The sequence below is a fragment of the Mytilus californianus genome, unplaced genomic scaffold (assembly GCF_021869535.1).
Source record: "Mytilus californianus isolate M0D057914Y unplaced genomic scaffold, xbMytCali1.0.p SCAF_5, whole genome shotgun sequence".
Lineage (NCBI taxonomy): Eukaryota > Metazoa > Mollusca > Bivalvia > Mytilida > Mytilidae > Mytilus > Mytilus californianus.
The window spans coordinates 34,971,225-34,985,666 of NW_026262701.1; the positions used below are offsets into that span (position 1 = coordinate 34,971,225).

General features: G+C 30.6%; 1 protein-coding gene across 1 annotated transcript; it reads left to right on the forward strand.

Annotated features, from left to right (window-relative positions):
- The first annotated feature begins 303 nt into the window (after positions 1-303).
- On the forward strand, positions 304-11,401 carry LOC127701452 (vacuolar protein sorting-associated protein 26C-like). The gene is made up of 9 exons (XM_052205317.1): positions 304-386; positions 4,783-4,926; positions 5,504-5,653; positions 6,481-6,567; positions 7,528-7,602; positions 8,304-8,384; positions 9,040-9,136; positions 9,845-9,970; positions 11,249-11,401. Exons 1-9 carry the CDS (start codon positions 333-335, stop codon positions 11,329-11,331), a joined length of 897 nt encoding a protein of 298 aa, XP_052061277.1. The 5' UTR covers positions 304-332; the 3' UTR covers positions 11,332-11,401.
- The last annotated feature ends 3,041 nt before the right edge of the window (positions 11,402-14,442 follow it).

The following is a 14,442-nucleotide window of genomic DNA, read 5'->3' on the forward strand; positions in this document are numbered from 1 at the left end:
AACATTTTCCAAAAGACCAAAAAAGTGAAAAAGTATATTTCAACAAATATATATCTATATATAGAGCAAAGTCTAGTACGTAGTGGTGCTCTTTTGAAGCCACATAGTAAATGGTATTAGGTTATCGTTTTAGATGCTTAGAATCATGATAAAAAAATCCTTTAATTGAGGTACTACATAGCGGCAAATAGAACAACTAATCAATGAATATCCTTTTTTTCTTTTCTGACTTCAATTCTTAAATTACATTTATCATGGTTTTAATTTCAACATTATGTTTAAGGTTACAAGGGATTATGTACGTTTCCGGTGAAGTCACATGATAGATAAAAATGGCAACACTTGATGTTCGGCTGAAGAAAGTTAATAAGATCTACAAAGAGGGTGTAAGTCTCTGCATTATTTCATGTACGACTTATTCATAGACAGTTAAAGTGTTTGAAAGTCTTAATCAAGCATTTTTTCTAATAAATCTTAGGGCGGTAAACATGGACATCTTCCATTTAAAAGTGCACTGGTCACTTTCCGTCAAAAATTATATATGATTTTTATGCCCCCGCCGTAGCGGAGGGGGCATTAAGTTTTACCCTTGTCCGTCCGTATGTCCCAAAGTTGGTTTCCTTTCTCTAACTTTAGTTTGCCTCAACCAAATGTTATGAAACTTATGCAAAATGCTTATTACCACAAAATACAGATCAAGTTTGAATTTTGGTGGTGTCACTTTAACTGTTCTAGAGTTATGCCCCTTTACAAATGGAAAAATTGCTGAATTTTTCGTATTCATTCTCTAACTTTAGTTTGCCTTAACCACATGTTATGAAACTTATATACAATGCATATTACCACAAAATACAGATCAAGTTTGAATTGTGGTGGTATCACTTTTACTGTTCTAGAGTTATGCCCCTTTACAAATGGAAAAATTGCTGAATGATTCGTTTCTGTTCTCTAACTTAAGTTTGCCTCAACCAAATGTTATGAAACTTATACACAATTCTTATTACCACAAAACTCAAATCAAGTACAAATTTGGGTAGTGTCACTTTTACCGTTCTTCAGTTATGTCCCTTTATAACTTTATATAATATGCAAGCGGGGGCATAATCTGTGTCCCATGGACACATTCCCCATTTATTCATATCTAAACTAAAGGGACTAGAATCAGTGACATGTTGTAATTACAATTCGAAAACATCCCCTGCATGTTTGAGGTTTTGTTTGTGAAATATATAACAATAAAAAATCAATTAAAAAAGAACATGAGTTATTATTTGCCATTTATTAGATAAAATTAGGTTCCAATGCCATTTTCACAGTTAATTCAGGCATATTGAATAGGGGGCAGATATTTAGGATAGAAGTGGAAATAGTATGAAAGTGTGGGAAATCCTATGCATGTTTCCAAGCAACTGATCTATTTCAATGATGTTTTCCCGTATTTTTTAAAACCATTTACACCTCCATTATGAAAATCTGCCCCATTCAATGTGGCTGCAATAACTGTGTAAGGGTCTAACACAACAACAGGTTGGGAAGGACCCTCATGAATGACGATACCAGGTCCAGAGAACTCCCAAGAACTTAATATTGACCCGAGAACAGAAATGTTACCAAAAAAATTTATTTTATATGGTGTTATACTGGTTTTACAGATATTAAAGTATATAATTTTAAGATATAAGTCATTTTTACTCAAAAAAGGTATAATTAAACTTCATGAATTTGATTTGTGTGTCTTGGATAAAATATGGTGGATGCAAATATCCAAAAGGTGGATAACTCTATCAAACATGCTAAATAAAAGTATAAAAAGTATTAATCATTTTTTTTAAATTTAAGTTTTCATAATGATGTATTTTATTTTATTTTACTTTTCAAATTTCCATTATTAAAGAAACCAATCCTCTTTTATTTAGATACAGTTATCTACCTTTTGAATAATTACGTCTGCCATATTTTTATGCAAGGAACTTGTATACATGTACAAGGCACACAAATCAAATTTTTGAAGTGAAATTGTACTTTTTTTTTGAGTAAAAATGACTAATATCTCAAAATAAATACTTTAATGTCTATAAAAGCAGTATAAAACCATATAAAAAAGTTTTCAGGTAACATTTATCGGTTTCTTGGGAGTTCTCCGGAAATCGTGGTACCCCATAGATGGGTACAATCCTCATTTATGGGTATCAGACATGTGATTCTTCCCAGTTTTAAAGCCCTCTTCCACCCCTTAGGTTAAAATATCAAATCTTCCGTTTTTTTTCCAAAATTTCAACCCCCTAAAAATTTGTCTGTCTCTATTTTTTATTACCATCGATGTCAACATTAATTGCGTTTTTGTGTCACTGATGAAAGTAATTTTTACCGGTAAATCAAAGAACTTGTATAATTATATGGCTTCACTTGACAGCTTGGGGGTCAAACATACTATTAATCAACTATTTTTACCTCAGGCTAACTGCCAATATGTAATAAAAGCTTTGTGTATTTGAAAACAGTTAAAATAAATTTCGGGTTACTTCCCTTGTTTTATCATGTTATAAGTCACCCTCCTAAAATAACGTAAATTGATAAAAGAATATAAATGAAATACAAATTGAACAAAGAATCATATAATGATGGTAATTTAATGATTTTAAATGTCTTAGGACAAATAAGAAAATATTATTTTGAAAATTATTTGAGAGATCTATACTTCTTTTCAATGCTTAAATTGAAATTTACAAGAAATGTATTGACTTTTTATAATGTCTTTCCGACTGTGCAAGGGCTGTATAGCCAGTCAAGGTTGTTAAAAACTTCCATATATATATATAATGTCTGTTATAAAGCAGCTGTTGTGGAGTCCATACTGCAAAGAAACATCAAAATAGTAAAAAACCAAAATCAAAACAACTCGCGTAAACCAAGATGGCCGCCTACCAAAATGGTGCCTTCCACCTGTTCCTGACCTATGTGTTATTACATAGATGGCCAAATAATTATTTTAGTTTACATAAAGATAACACATAATGGAGGAGATAATTCATATATTTTTCTACAATAGCAAATGCCTGATGTTTTCTGAAACAACTCTATAGGGTTACATGTATGTACTTAACATGCTTAACTAGTACTGTTATCATAATTATATATCAAAGTTTTCTTTGAACTAATTAAAATTGCTATATATATATTCATGAGTATGAAATTTAAAGAGGAATCAAAGAAATTTGTACTTGGTACATAACAAGATTCACTTCCTGTTTTTAATACTTCTTGTATTTTATAATCCTCCTGACATAGGAGCACTCAACAAATTTATTTTTAACAATGATGGAGAAAAAGTAACTGTTTATACCTTCTGCAATATATTGTTGCATCAATATAAAATATGATCATCTCCTGTCTCACCTGTTATATTTATAAAACTCCTTACTGAGGAGCACTTTGGTGTGCACTTAAAAATACTTTTTTGTAACAATTCAAATGATAATAAATAACTCTCAATAAGATATATACTATATGTTTGAACAAGTAATTTAAATGAAGATAATTTAATTACATTCAACATTCAATTTTGCATGTATAACTCCATCTTTCAAAACTACTTGTTTATTTTGGTATAAGTTATAAAACATTGAAATTTCTGATGATTATTTTCCATACCAAATGTACAAGTTTGTTTAGATTAACATCAAAATGATATGCTTTGCTTCATGGTATGATAATTTGATGAAAACAAATTCTTACTGGAACCAACATCAAGAACACATTAATTTCTGAATATGGTTTAAATACAACTAATGTTCTCCAGCTGAACCTAGCAATATTCAAGGTAATTCATACACTGTCCAACATTGCCCTTAAAATCTGGGTTATAACGCTAAAGTGCCCTTTCAGACAACTAGCACCCTTCTGCCCTGAGATTCAAGCTGGAACACTGTATTCCTGTTTGCATATATATATACTGAAAAATTTAAAAACAAAATATGACTTTTATTAGCTTTTAATGATTGAATTGTCAATCTTGATGTAGCATACTTTTGCATGTTTGTTGTAAGATCAGATAGTGAATTCAGTAGTCAATCAGTGTCTATTCCAGTCGAAATTAACCTTAAATCTGATTTTAGAATATTTTTTCACTTGAAAAGTTATACCTCAAACATGTGACTAGATATATCCCTTTAGAATCTTTTCAAATTTACACACAAAATATTTGATAATAATAAGGAAATGTTTAATACATGTACCTACATCTTAAATTATTTTTCATGATGACATTGCCACATCTGATTCCCTGATTTATGTAACTTGATTACAATGTATATAAGATATTATCATTCTATTGTACAAATGAATAAATTGAGTCATGTATAAGAATGGAGGACCCATGTCTATGTTTTTATTTTATTTCTATCAGAAAGGTTATATTAGTAGACCAGCAACAGAAAGCAGTTTAATCAAAAGTGACCAATTTTGATACTTATTAGTCTTGTCAAAACAAGTTATTGAAATAAAGATGAAGAAAGACAAACTACATGCACATGTAGTTATTGTTACAATTTGAACAGAAAATACTAATCTTACATATTTATACAGCACAGTCTGAATAATTTTGAATGCTGTAAATTTACAAAAATTTAAATTATTTCATAGGTTTCACAAAAATATAAACTCTCATTTTAAAATTTGTATGCAACATTTACTGAAATCATAATAGTTACAACCATGACAACAATAAAAATAATAAATGCATTGCAATTATGGAAATTGATAATAATATTTTGTGTGTTTTAGGATGTTGTTGCTGGTGTGATTGTTGTAACCAGTAATGGAGATTTACAGCATCAAGGAATCACATTAACTGTAGATGGTGCTGTCACTTTACAGCTGAGTGCCAAAAGTGTTGGACTGTTTGAAGCATTTTACAACTCACTTAAGGTTAACTATATATCTATTTAGATATTGATGAATAATTTGAAATTTTACTATGGTTAAATCAGTGACTGAGTGAAAGATGTTCTTAATTTTACTTTTCTTTGAATAAAGGAAAATTTGGGGTATCAGCATTGTGACAGCAATCCAACAATACAAAATGACCTCTAGAAGTAAACAAAGGGTATTCAACAATTGACAATTGACTAAACAATCTCTAAATCTTCCTGATTCTACAAATTAATTAAACAAAGTTTATCAAGGAACTTCCATCAAAATCAAATGACCTGAATAACAAAAATATTGAAATGCCTGTATAATTAAAGACAACTACTATCTGAAAAAGTTCCTAAATTAGGACAGGGACATAAATATGTGGCAGTTAAAAAACTATTTTCAGATCTCAACCTTTCCCTTTATGATCTAAATCGTTGGAATAACAAAAGATACGGTTTTATAGATAAATGAATGTACAATAAAAATCAGTGCAGAAAGTTTTATGTAGAGGTACAACATACATGTTTATAGACTCTATACAAGTTTTTTTTTATTAAATTCAATTTATTTATGCTCTTAATTCCAGCCTATCCACTTGATAAACTATTCACTGGAGATATCGAAACCTGGGAAACTGCCATCAGGAAAGACAGAAATTCCATTTGAAGTTCCATTAAAACCTAAACCAAATAAAACCTTATATGAGACTTACCATGGTGTATTTATCAATGTACAGGTTTGTATAACATAAATGTATAAATTTGTCTGCCTTTCATATGATTGCCATACAAATTCTAACATGTACAAATATTCATGTATGATAGGAATTTTCTCTTTAGTACTGTCATATTTATGGAACTGATCTTTTAGGTTTGTTCCATTAAAACAGATTTAAAGTACACTGGAAAGTCTGCTGTTATTGTTCCAGTTGAACTTCAATAATAATGCAATTCTAAAATTTTAGATCCCTTATAAGGGTGGTTGTATAGAGGATGTTTGCCCTCATATCTGTAACTTATCTGTAATATTTCTGCCAATGATTCTTAACACACATTGAATTTAGAAACATTGTTAGGTTGGACAAGAGTTGAAATTCCAATGTAATATTTTTTTAACAACTGCTTATGAAAAGGTTTTCTGTATTTATATATCAGAAGGATAATTATATAGGTGTCTCCTGGTTTTGATGGGAGCTTCACTATTATTTTATTTATTTTTTAAATCCCCCCTCTGTATTAGAATGTTCCAATCCTCCAGCTTTTCTTGAATTACTGTAATGTCATAAGTTGTTCATCGTGTAAAATTTGTCCAGACATGCATTTTTTTCTCAATATAGGGTTCTAAAGCTATCTGGCATATGGTAAGTTAATCAATACATGTACATTAATAAGTGGATTCATTGGACAGCTTAAAAACCTTAAAAATGTGGAAACAAATTAAAAGAAATTTAGACTACAAAATAGGTTTTAATCCAAATCTTTGATGAAGAAAATTTCATTTATTTTTATTTTTGGGAGATCTTTCAGTTTATTGATTGACATGTTTATTTTTTTTTTATTTCAGTATTCAATAAAGGTTGATATGAAAAGATCTCTACTGAGTAAAGACTTACAGAAATCAATTGAATTTATTGTAGAAAATAAAACAACAGTAAGTTTCATAAAATATAATAATATTTGTAGAAGAGGGACGAAAGATACCAAAGGGATATTCAAACTCATAACATTGTAGACGTTTAATTGATTGTGCAAGTTTTTCATAGTTTTGATGTATTTTGTCATAGATTTTAGCAGTTAGTCAACACGATTCTTGACTCACAAGTTATGTCGTAAAAAATAAAACATGCTTTATATGATTTTATCAAAATAAGGTTGAATGCTTCTCAGCTACTGTATATAAACTACCTCCCAAAATTAAGAGCAACAGTTTTTTTCCCGTATGACATCTTTTATATGACTCCATGGAATATATTTTGGACAAGTGTTTTCAATCATTAAATAAATATATGAAATCACTGTAACTATAGAATGGTTTCAATAGGAAGCAATTTAAGTTTGCATTATTTCCCTTGTCCGCAATTGTGGAGGGATAAATGGTTGGTTTTCTTATTTGACTAGCCAAATTGAAACATGTGATTCAAATAAGTCTGATAAGGGATCCTTTCTAGATTATTATGATGAATCAAGCAAGGCTAAAACATATTAAAATTGTTTGGAAAACAACTTTTTCTACAGTCTAGAGGTCAGTATAACGAATTGAATTTGGCTGATTAATGAAGGATTTTCTGTACAGGTGACAAAAGGGAAGTAACTTTTGCTCAAATTGTGTCAATCCAAACCTATATATTACAAAAAATGTTTGGCATGTTAAATATGATTAAAAAAAGAAAATTTATACCAAAGAGAAAATAAATTTGGGTTAGTTATTACTTTGGTAGCTTAACAAGTATATTCAGTTAAAATCATAGGAAATGTACAAAGTTTCGACTGCATTTGTTACATCTTTAAAATGTAGAAACACAATTAAATCCACCCAGGATCAAATTTATGATTTGGTTACAATAATCAGAGTATAAGTATAATTGTTTATCAAATTTTAATTGAATTTTAGAATAAAGATGAAAAGAACAAATCCAAAGCCATTCCATTCACCATCTCTCCAGAGACATTAACAAATATCAAGGAGGTAATATTATTTTTTACTACACTTTTATGATCTATTCTTTGTTAGTTATAGTGGATGTTTTATAACTATTTTTATGAAATCAAGGATTTTAATTAGGCTGTTGTAGGAGGGCAACACTTTTGTAACTGTTATTGGTATCTGGAAAGCCTGTTAACATTTTATTGGCTGTTAATTTCATGTCAACAAAGTGGATTAATGTCACACATGCAAATATAGAAATAAGAAGATGTGGTAGGATTACTCTCCACCAGAGACCAAATGACATAGAAGCTGTTTCCTAAAATAAAAGGTATAACAGAACAGAAAATTTGTTTTACGCCTCTCATCAAGTTTATGGTGCTAAGAAACTTCACACTTAATGAATGTTATTTATGTGTTCATGTGGAAATTTACACAAAAAATCTGATTCAAATTTGAAAACTATACATATATGTATCTTAAATCATAGCAATGTAAAATCTTTGATTTAAAAATGATTGGAATTGGATGTGTAACTGTGATCAGAGTTATGAATAGTAGAATCTTATGAAGGACAAAATTCTGATTGCTCAAAATAAAATACATGATGGATATAAACAAAAACATGTCTAGTATTTTATTGATATTCAAAATTATTGTATTATTATATTAATAGTTACCAGTATAAAGTATGTAATATTGATTGTGCATTTGATTGATAGTACCCAGGTTTACAATTTCAGAAAGGAAATGTGCCAAAGTTTAAGATCAAAGGAAAACTTACATCTTCAGTATTGAATATAACGGAACCATTGACAGGGGAAGTAAGTCAGAATAATTCTAAATAAAACTATTTTTGCAAAACAAGGCAAAAGTTTTCATACAAAAGTCTTAAATTTACATATCTGTTTAAAAATCCCCTCCTTATACTTTCCAGTTCAAAATTAAATAATAATGAACTGATGTAAACTATCATTCCATGTGTTAAAATCATTACACATACCTGATAATTTTGTCATTTGCTATTTCGGATTCTGAGACCTGAAATTTTGCGGCACTTGAACTATGAAGTCATACAACAATCACTTTTGCATTATTGTGGCAGACACTTTATCTTATGACAACAAAATTTTATGGGAATGTATGCAATATGCAGCAATGGCAGACAAATAGTGATAAGGTGTATAGGCACATATCAATTCTGGTCAATGGTCACTTAAATACATGTTTATACTTAATATACCGGGTACATGTAGGTTTATAGGTTGCTACTAGGTAAAGCAGATTCTCACAAAATATCCATGCTTCTAAAAGTGTATACTGAACAATTGTTTGTAAGGTGAAAAATTAAAAAAATATCCTTATTTTATGTTTCATATACCTTTTTATAACAGACTTGAATGAGAAATTTGTCAAGGAATTTTTTGTTTGTATTTTGTATTATTTTTTTGAAATCCTTCATGATATTATATATTACAGTTAATGGTTGATAGCTGTGATGCCCAGATAAAATCAATAGAAATACAGTTAGTAAGAGTAGAAACCTGTGGATGTGCAGAAGGTTATGCTAAAGATGGTAGGTGGCAGTGTAAATCTGTGAGATATACAAACTTAGATAATTAATGTAAAGTTGGAAATTTTTGCAAGGGGTTTATTTTCACTAATTTCTTTATTTAGAGAAAATTCTGAAAATAACCCCTTGCGTTATTTTAATCTTTTTGGAAGATCAAAATCAAAGACAAAAGGTGAAAACTAAAGCTCTCAAATAAGTTTGCCGTTAAAATTGTGAAATTATACAGTATAAATACAAGAAAGTCACATTCATAGGTATTGTTGTTACAGACTGTAAGAAAGTGAAGTCTCTTAAGAAATAAAATATGGAGAGATTTAGTATGTTATAAATTATCTGTTTTCTAAATATGACCTTTCTTTATGCAAACAAGAAAATGAAATGTAATTGATATGGATAAATTTAATTAGTTTAAGCAGCTTTTCAAATAATTAGGGTTCACACCCCTTTCCTTTAGTCATTTCCATTACATTCATATTGCAGTTTGTTTATTTGAACTCTAGTGATCCTTTGATTGGTTGGTTAAGAAAAACAAATAATGAACATGAGAGCATTGATTTTGAAATTTCTAAAATTGCTATAAAAAGAAACTCAAAATTACTGCAGTATGTTTTACTAATATTAGTTGAAATTTCTTAATACTATACAAATAATCAAATATATATTTACCATGTCAGTTTCCATGACTACAGATGTAACTGTTTACATTTCTAGCTACAGAAATACAGAATATACAAATAGCTGATGGTGATGTCAGCAGAGGGCTACTGATACCGATTTATATGATATTTCCAAGATTGTTTACCTGTCCAACATTGTCAACAAATAATTTTAAAATAGGTAAGACATGTGCACTCTATAGACACTTTCATTATGATATGCAGATATTCTGCAAAACTTATGGATCGCAATGAACTGCATTGTCATTGGCAGTTTGAATATAAAATAATCTCACCCATCTCTTTACAAGACAGTGTTTCATTTAACCATCTTTAACCAGATGCCGATCCAGGATTTTGAAAGGGGGGAGGCACGAGCCCCAACTTAGACAAATTTGTGATGGAACCAGTGAAAAGTCTGGATTAACCATAAATGAAGCTCCATAAGGGGAGCCAGGGCACCCTGCCCCCCCCCCCCCCCCCCCCCAAATCTGCCTCTGTTAACACCTGCATGCATACCAAGAAATATACTTTCAGATAAAGATAGACAAAAGATACAAAAGGGACATTCAAACTCATTAGTCGAAAACAAACTGACAACACCATGGCAAAAAACAAAAAACAACCGATGCAAAAGACGAACAAGATTACACATAACACAACATATAAAACAAAAGACAGTGCAACACGAACCCCACCAACACCATAGGTGATCTCAGGTGCTCCAGAAGGTTTAGCAGAACCCTGAAAGTGTCTATTTTTATTAAGACCATTTAAAACTAACTTCATTAGATTGTTAACCCTCAATTGTATGTCAGATAATGAATCATTCGGACAACTTTTCTTTTAATAAAAAAGCTGTACATTATCAATACTAACTATAAAGAAAAATATTGCATTAATATTTAATCTGATGCCTATGTTGGGAAGAGCTATGTATTTGCAATACTTCTGAGGGGGTCCATAGATTTCCTTTGCTAGGCAAAAAACTCTACCTCTACCTAAATAACATTTTTTTCTAGTGATTGCCTGTCCAAATTTCAATATATGAACAATATCCTATCATATTGATTTACTGGACATATTTATATTTGGCCTAATCATTTACATAATATGCTGTAATGTTATATTTGTATTGAATTTGTACTCTTATATATTATTATTATTGTATTAATTTTACACAACACAGTGTACGGCTGTCTAAGTTAACAAATTATTCTGCCTGTATCTTCTAAACTTTGATAGATACATATTTCAAAACATACTTATCAGGGGTGAATCTAGGGTTTGAGGAAAAGAAGGTGTAATTGTCTGTAATGGTAAAATAGTGCAGAATGTATCGAGGATTACAAAAATATTGATGATTTTATGTGAGAAAATGATATTTTTTTCAATCAAAAGGGAGCATACACCCTCCCTGAAATAGCTCCTGCTTTTGATTTCTTTTTTCTATTTTCAGATTTTGAAATAAATGTTGTTGTGGTATTCAGAGATGATCATCTAGTGACTGAGAATTTCCCAATCAAACTCGTTAGATACTGAACATTAAGATTTATACAAGTGCAATATTTTTATCTGTTATATATTTTTAAATAAAAGAATAAAACACTTTAGAAAATCTGTATAATTCTACCAACTGATATGTCAGCCTCAGTAAAAGAACAATACTGTAAACCAACTAATTTTCTTGAGCAATTTAATTTCGCGACTTTTGCGAGAAGAAAAATAACACGAATATAAATCGTCGCGAAAATTTAAAACTAGGATCTTTCCATATTCAACTACAACAAGTAAATCTGAAAATCGGGAAATTAAGTCGCCACGAAGTGGCCTAGAAAGAGATAAATGCTTTTAAAGTATCTGCGAAAATTTGTTGGTTTACAGTAATTGAGGGGAAAAACTAATGTATGTATAATTTTTATTATTTCCCAAGTTGAACTATTCTTATAATGGAAACAGAATAATTATAAAACAAACACACAACATAAAAACAAAAGGTAAAAATAAATTAAAAAAGGCTTGACTCATCAAACCAGTACAAAACACAAGCACAACTAACAAAACAACAGCATAAAGTACAGATCTAAGAGTACTCACAGTTACTGAAAGATGGATCAAAGCGGACTGTATTGGTCCAATTTTTACTAAGTAGACTGTTTTATCATTCTCAAACATTAATCAAGACTCCTATATTGTTCCATAAAACATATGTGGGACCTAGGGAAGGCGCTTTGAAATCTCAACTATGGATGGCTGTCAAGTACAGTGAAAATATGTGAAATTCTAAATTTGTCTCTATTGGTGGTTACCCCAATTTAAAAAGTGCTTTCCCTTGGAACCATGTATGTTTAAATGGAACAGCCATAAACACAGTATAAGCAATTTGAGAAATCATTACCTTGAGCAATGCAAAAATAAAAATATGGACAGAATACAGGACCATAAGTGTAAATAACTGGATGAAGATATATGTTTAGTTATTTATTAAACTGTTGACAGTAAAACCAAAGTTAGTACTGATAAAGACAGTATTCAAAGATCTTGCAACAATTTTAGATTGTATGGGAGTCTTTCCCCAACTTGTGCAAATGATTGGTGAAGATTTTTACTGAAATTAGCAATTTTTGATGCAGATATGCGATTTTTTAAGGCCTTTTGTTTGCATGACTCAATTAATATGATTTAAACTTAATGGTTGTAGCTTTTTTATGCCCCTGCCGTTGCAGAGGGGGCATTAAGTTTTACCCTTGTCCGTCCGTACGTACGTCCCAAAATTGGTTTCTGTTCTCTAACTTAAGTTTGCCTCAACCAAATGTTATGAAACTTATACACAATGCTTATTACTACATAATACAGATTAAGTATGAAATTTGGTGGCGACACTTTTACCATTCTTGAGTTATGTCCCTTTATAAACATAAAAATTGCTGAATTTTTTCGTTTCTGTTCTCTAACTTTAGCTTGTCTCAACCAAATGTTATAAAACTTATACACAACCGTTCTAGAGTTATGCGTGTTTACAAATAGAAAAATTGCTGAATTTTTTTAAGTTTCTGTTCTCTTCTTAAGTTAGCCTCAACCAAATGTTATGAGACACAATGCTTATTACCACAAAACTCAGATCAAGTTTAAATTTGGGTAGCGTCACATTTACCGTTCTTCAGTTATGTCCCTTTATAACTTTATGATATGCAAGCGGGGGCATCATCTGTGTCCACATGTGGACACTATCCACATTTATTTTTATCAAGTTAAAAATTAGATATGTAAAAAAGTTGTTACAATTTGGTACAGCCAAACTTTCGAACCCAATTTGAGTAATTTGTGGTAAGAACATCTGTGACTTAGTAATTTTCCAGTTATATATAGATTACTATCATTTAAATCAAGACATCACTACAGACCTGGCATATCAAATAAGTTGGGCAATATACACACAGTAACAAAGAACCAAAGGAATATTTTGTTCTTATGTTGTACTGTTACACCACAGTCCAAGGTTAGGAGGGTTGAGTGCTCACAAATATGTTTAACCCCGCCACATTCTTAATGTGCCTATCCCAAGTCAGAAGCACGTAGTTCAGTGCTATGCTTAGGTTCATGTCTATATTGTTTTTTTGTAAAATGTTAGTTATGAATTAGACTGCTAGTTTGAATTATTTCACATTTTTCCTGTTAGAGCATTTTATGGCAGACTATAGTATGGGCTTTTTCATTGTTGAAGGCTGTACAGTTGCCTATAATTGCATACATCCACTTCATTTGAACTCTGGTGGATAGTTGTCTCATTGGTAACCATACCACATCTCCTTCTTTTATATCACTGTTAAAAAATGCATAGATTGCATGTTAAAAAGGTAGAAAAGTTATCTATTTTGTTTTAGTATTGTAACGAAGAAACAGAGTTTGTTTTACAGAATGCTCTTAATACTTGTTGAATTGAGTGCCATCTGGTGTTGTTGACCATACTATACTCAGGACTACATACGATCGAGTTATGAAACTTTGTCCAGTTTTTTACTATTTAACACTATTGTAACACAATTACACCTTGTGAACACAAATCTGCTAGAGTCTGAAAGAAGTTCTCATGCATACTTAGTGGGATTGTTTGCCCCATGTGTAATTGAATATATTTTAATGTTGTTTTTATTCGACTATTTTAACTGTTTAACACTCGTAACACAATTACTCTTATTGAACGCAACTCCTCAGAGACTGTATGACAGAAAGCTCTCAAACTTGGTAGGGTTGTTGACCATTATGTATAGACGACAGTATAGTACCTTTTGATTCAACCATTTTTATGGGAGTTATGGGACATTAACTGTTTTTTCAACTCTTATACCACAATGACACCATGTTTGGCCTATTGAATATAGCAACAAATACTCAAGCTAAAAATACACTTTCAAATGTAATCTCTGTACTGTACACACAGTTTTATTACTTATTTCTCAGTTGATGCTAGTAAGGGACATTTCCTTACGTGTGTAGCAATCTTGTTGGATATTGATGAACTTTGGAGTGTGAAAAGTTTAAGAAGTCTTTTATAAGCTATATGATCCTTTGAAGTTCAGTTTATCTCCATTGACAGTTCATGAAAATGAGGTCTGACAATTGGAAGATGGTTTGATGGCCTGTCAGATAGCT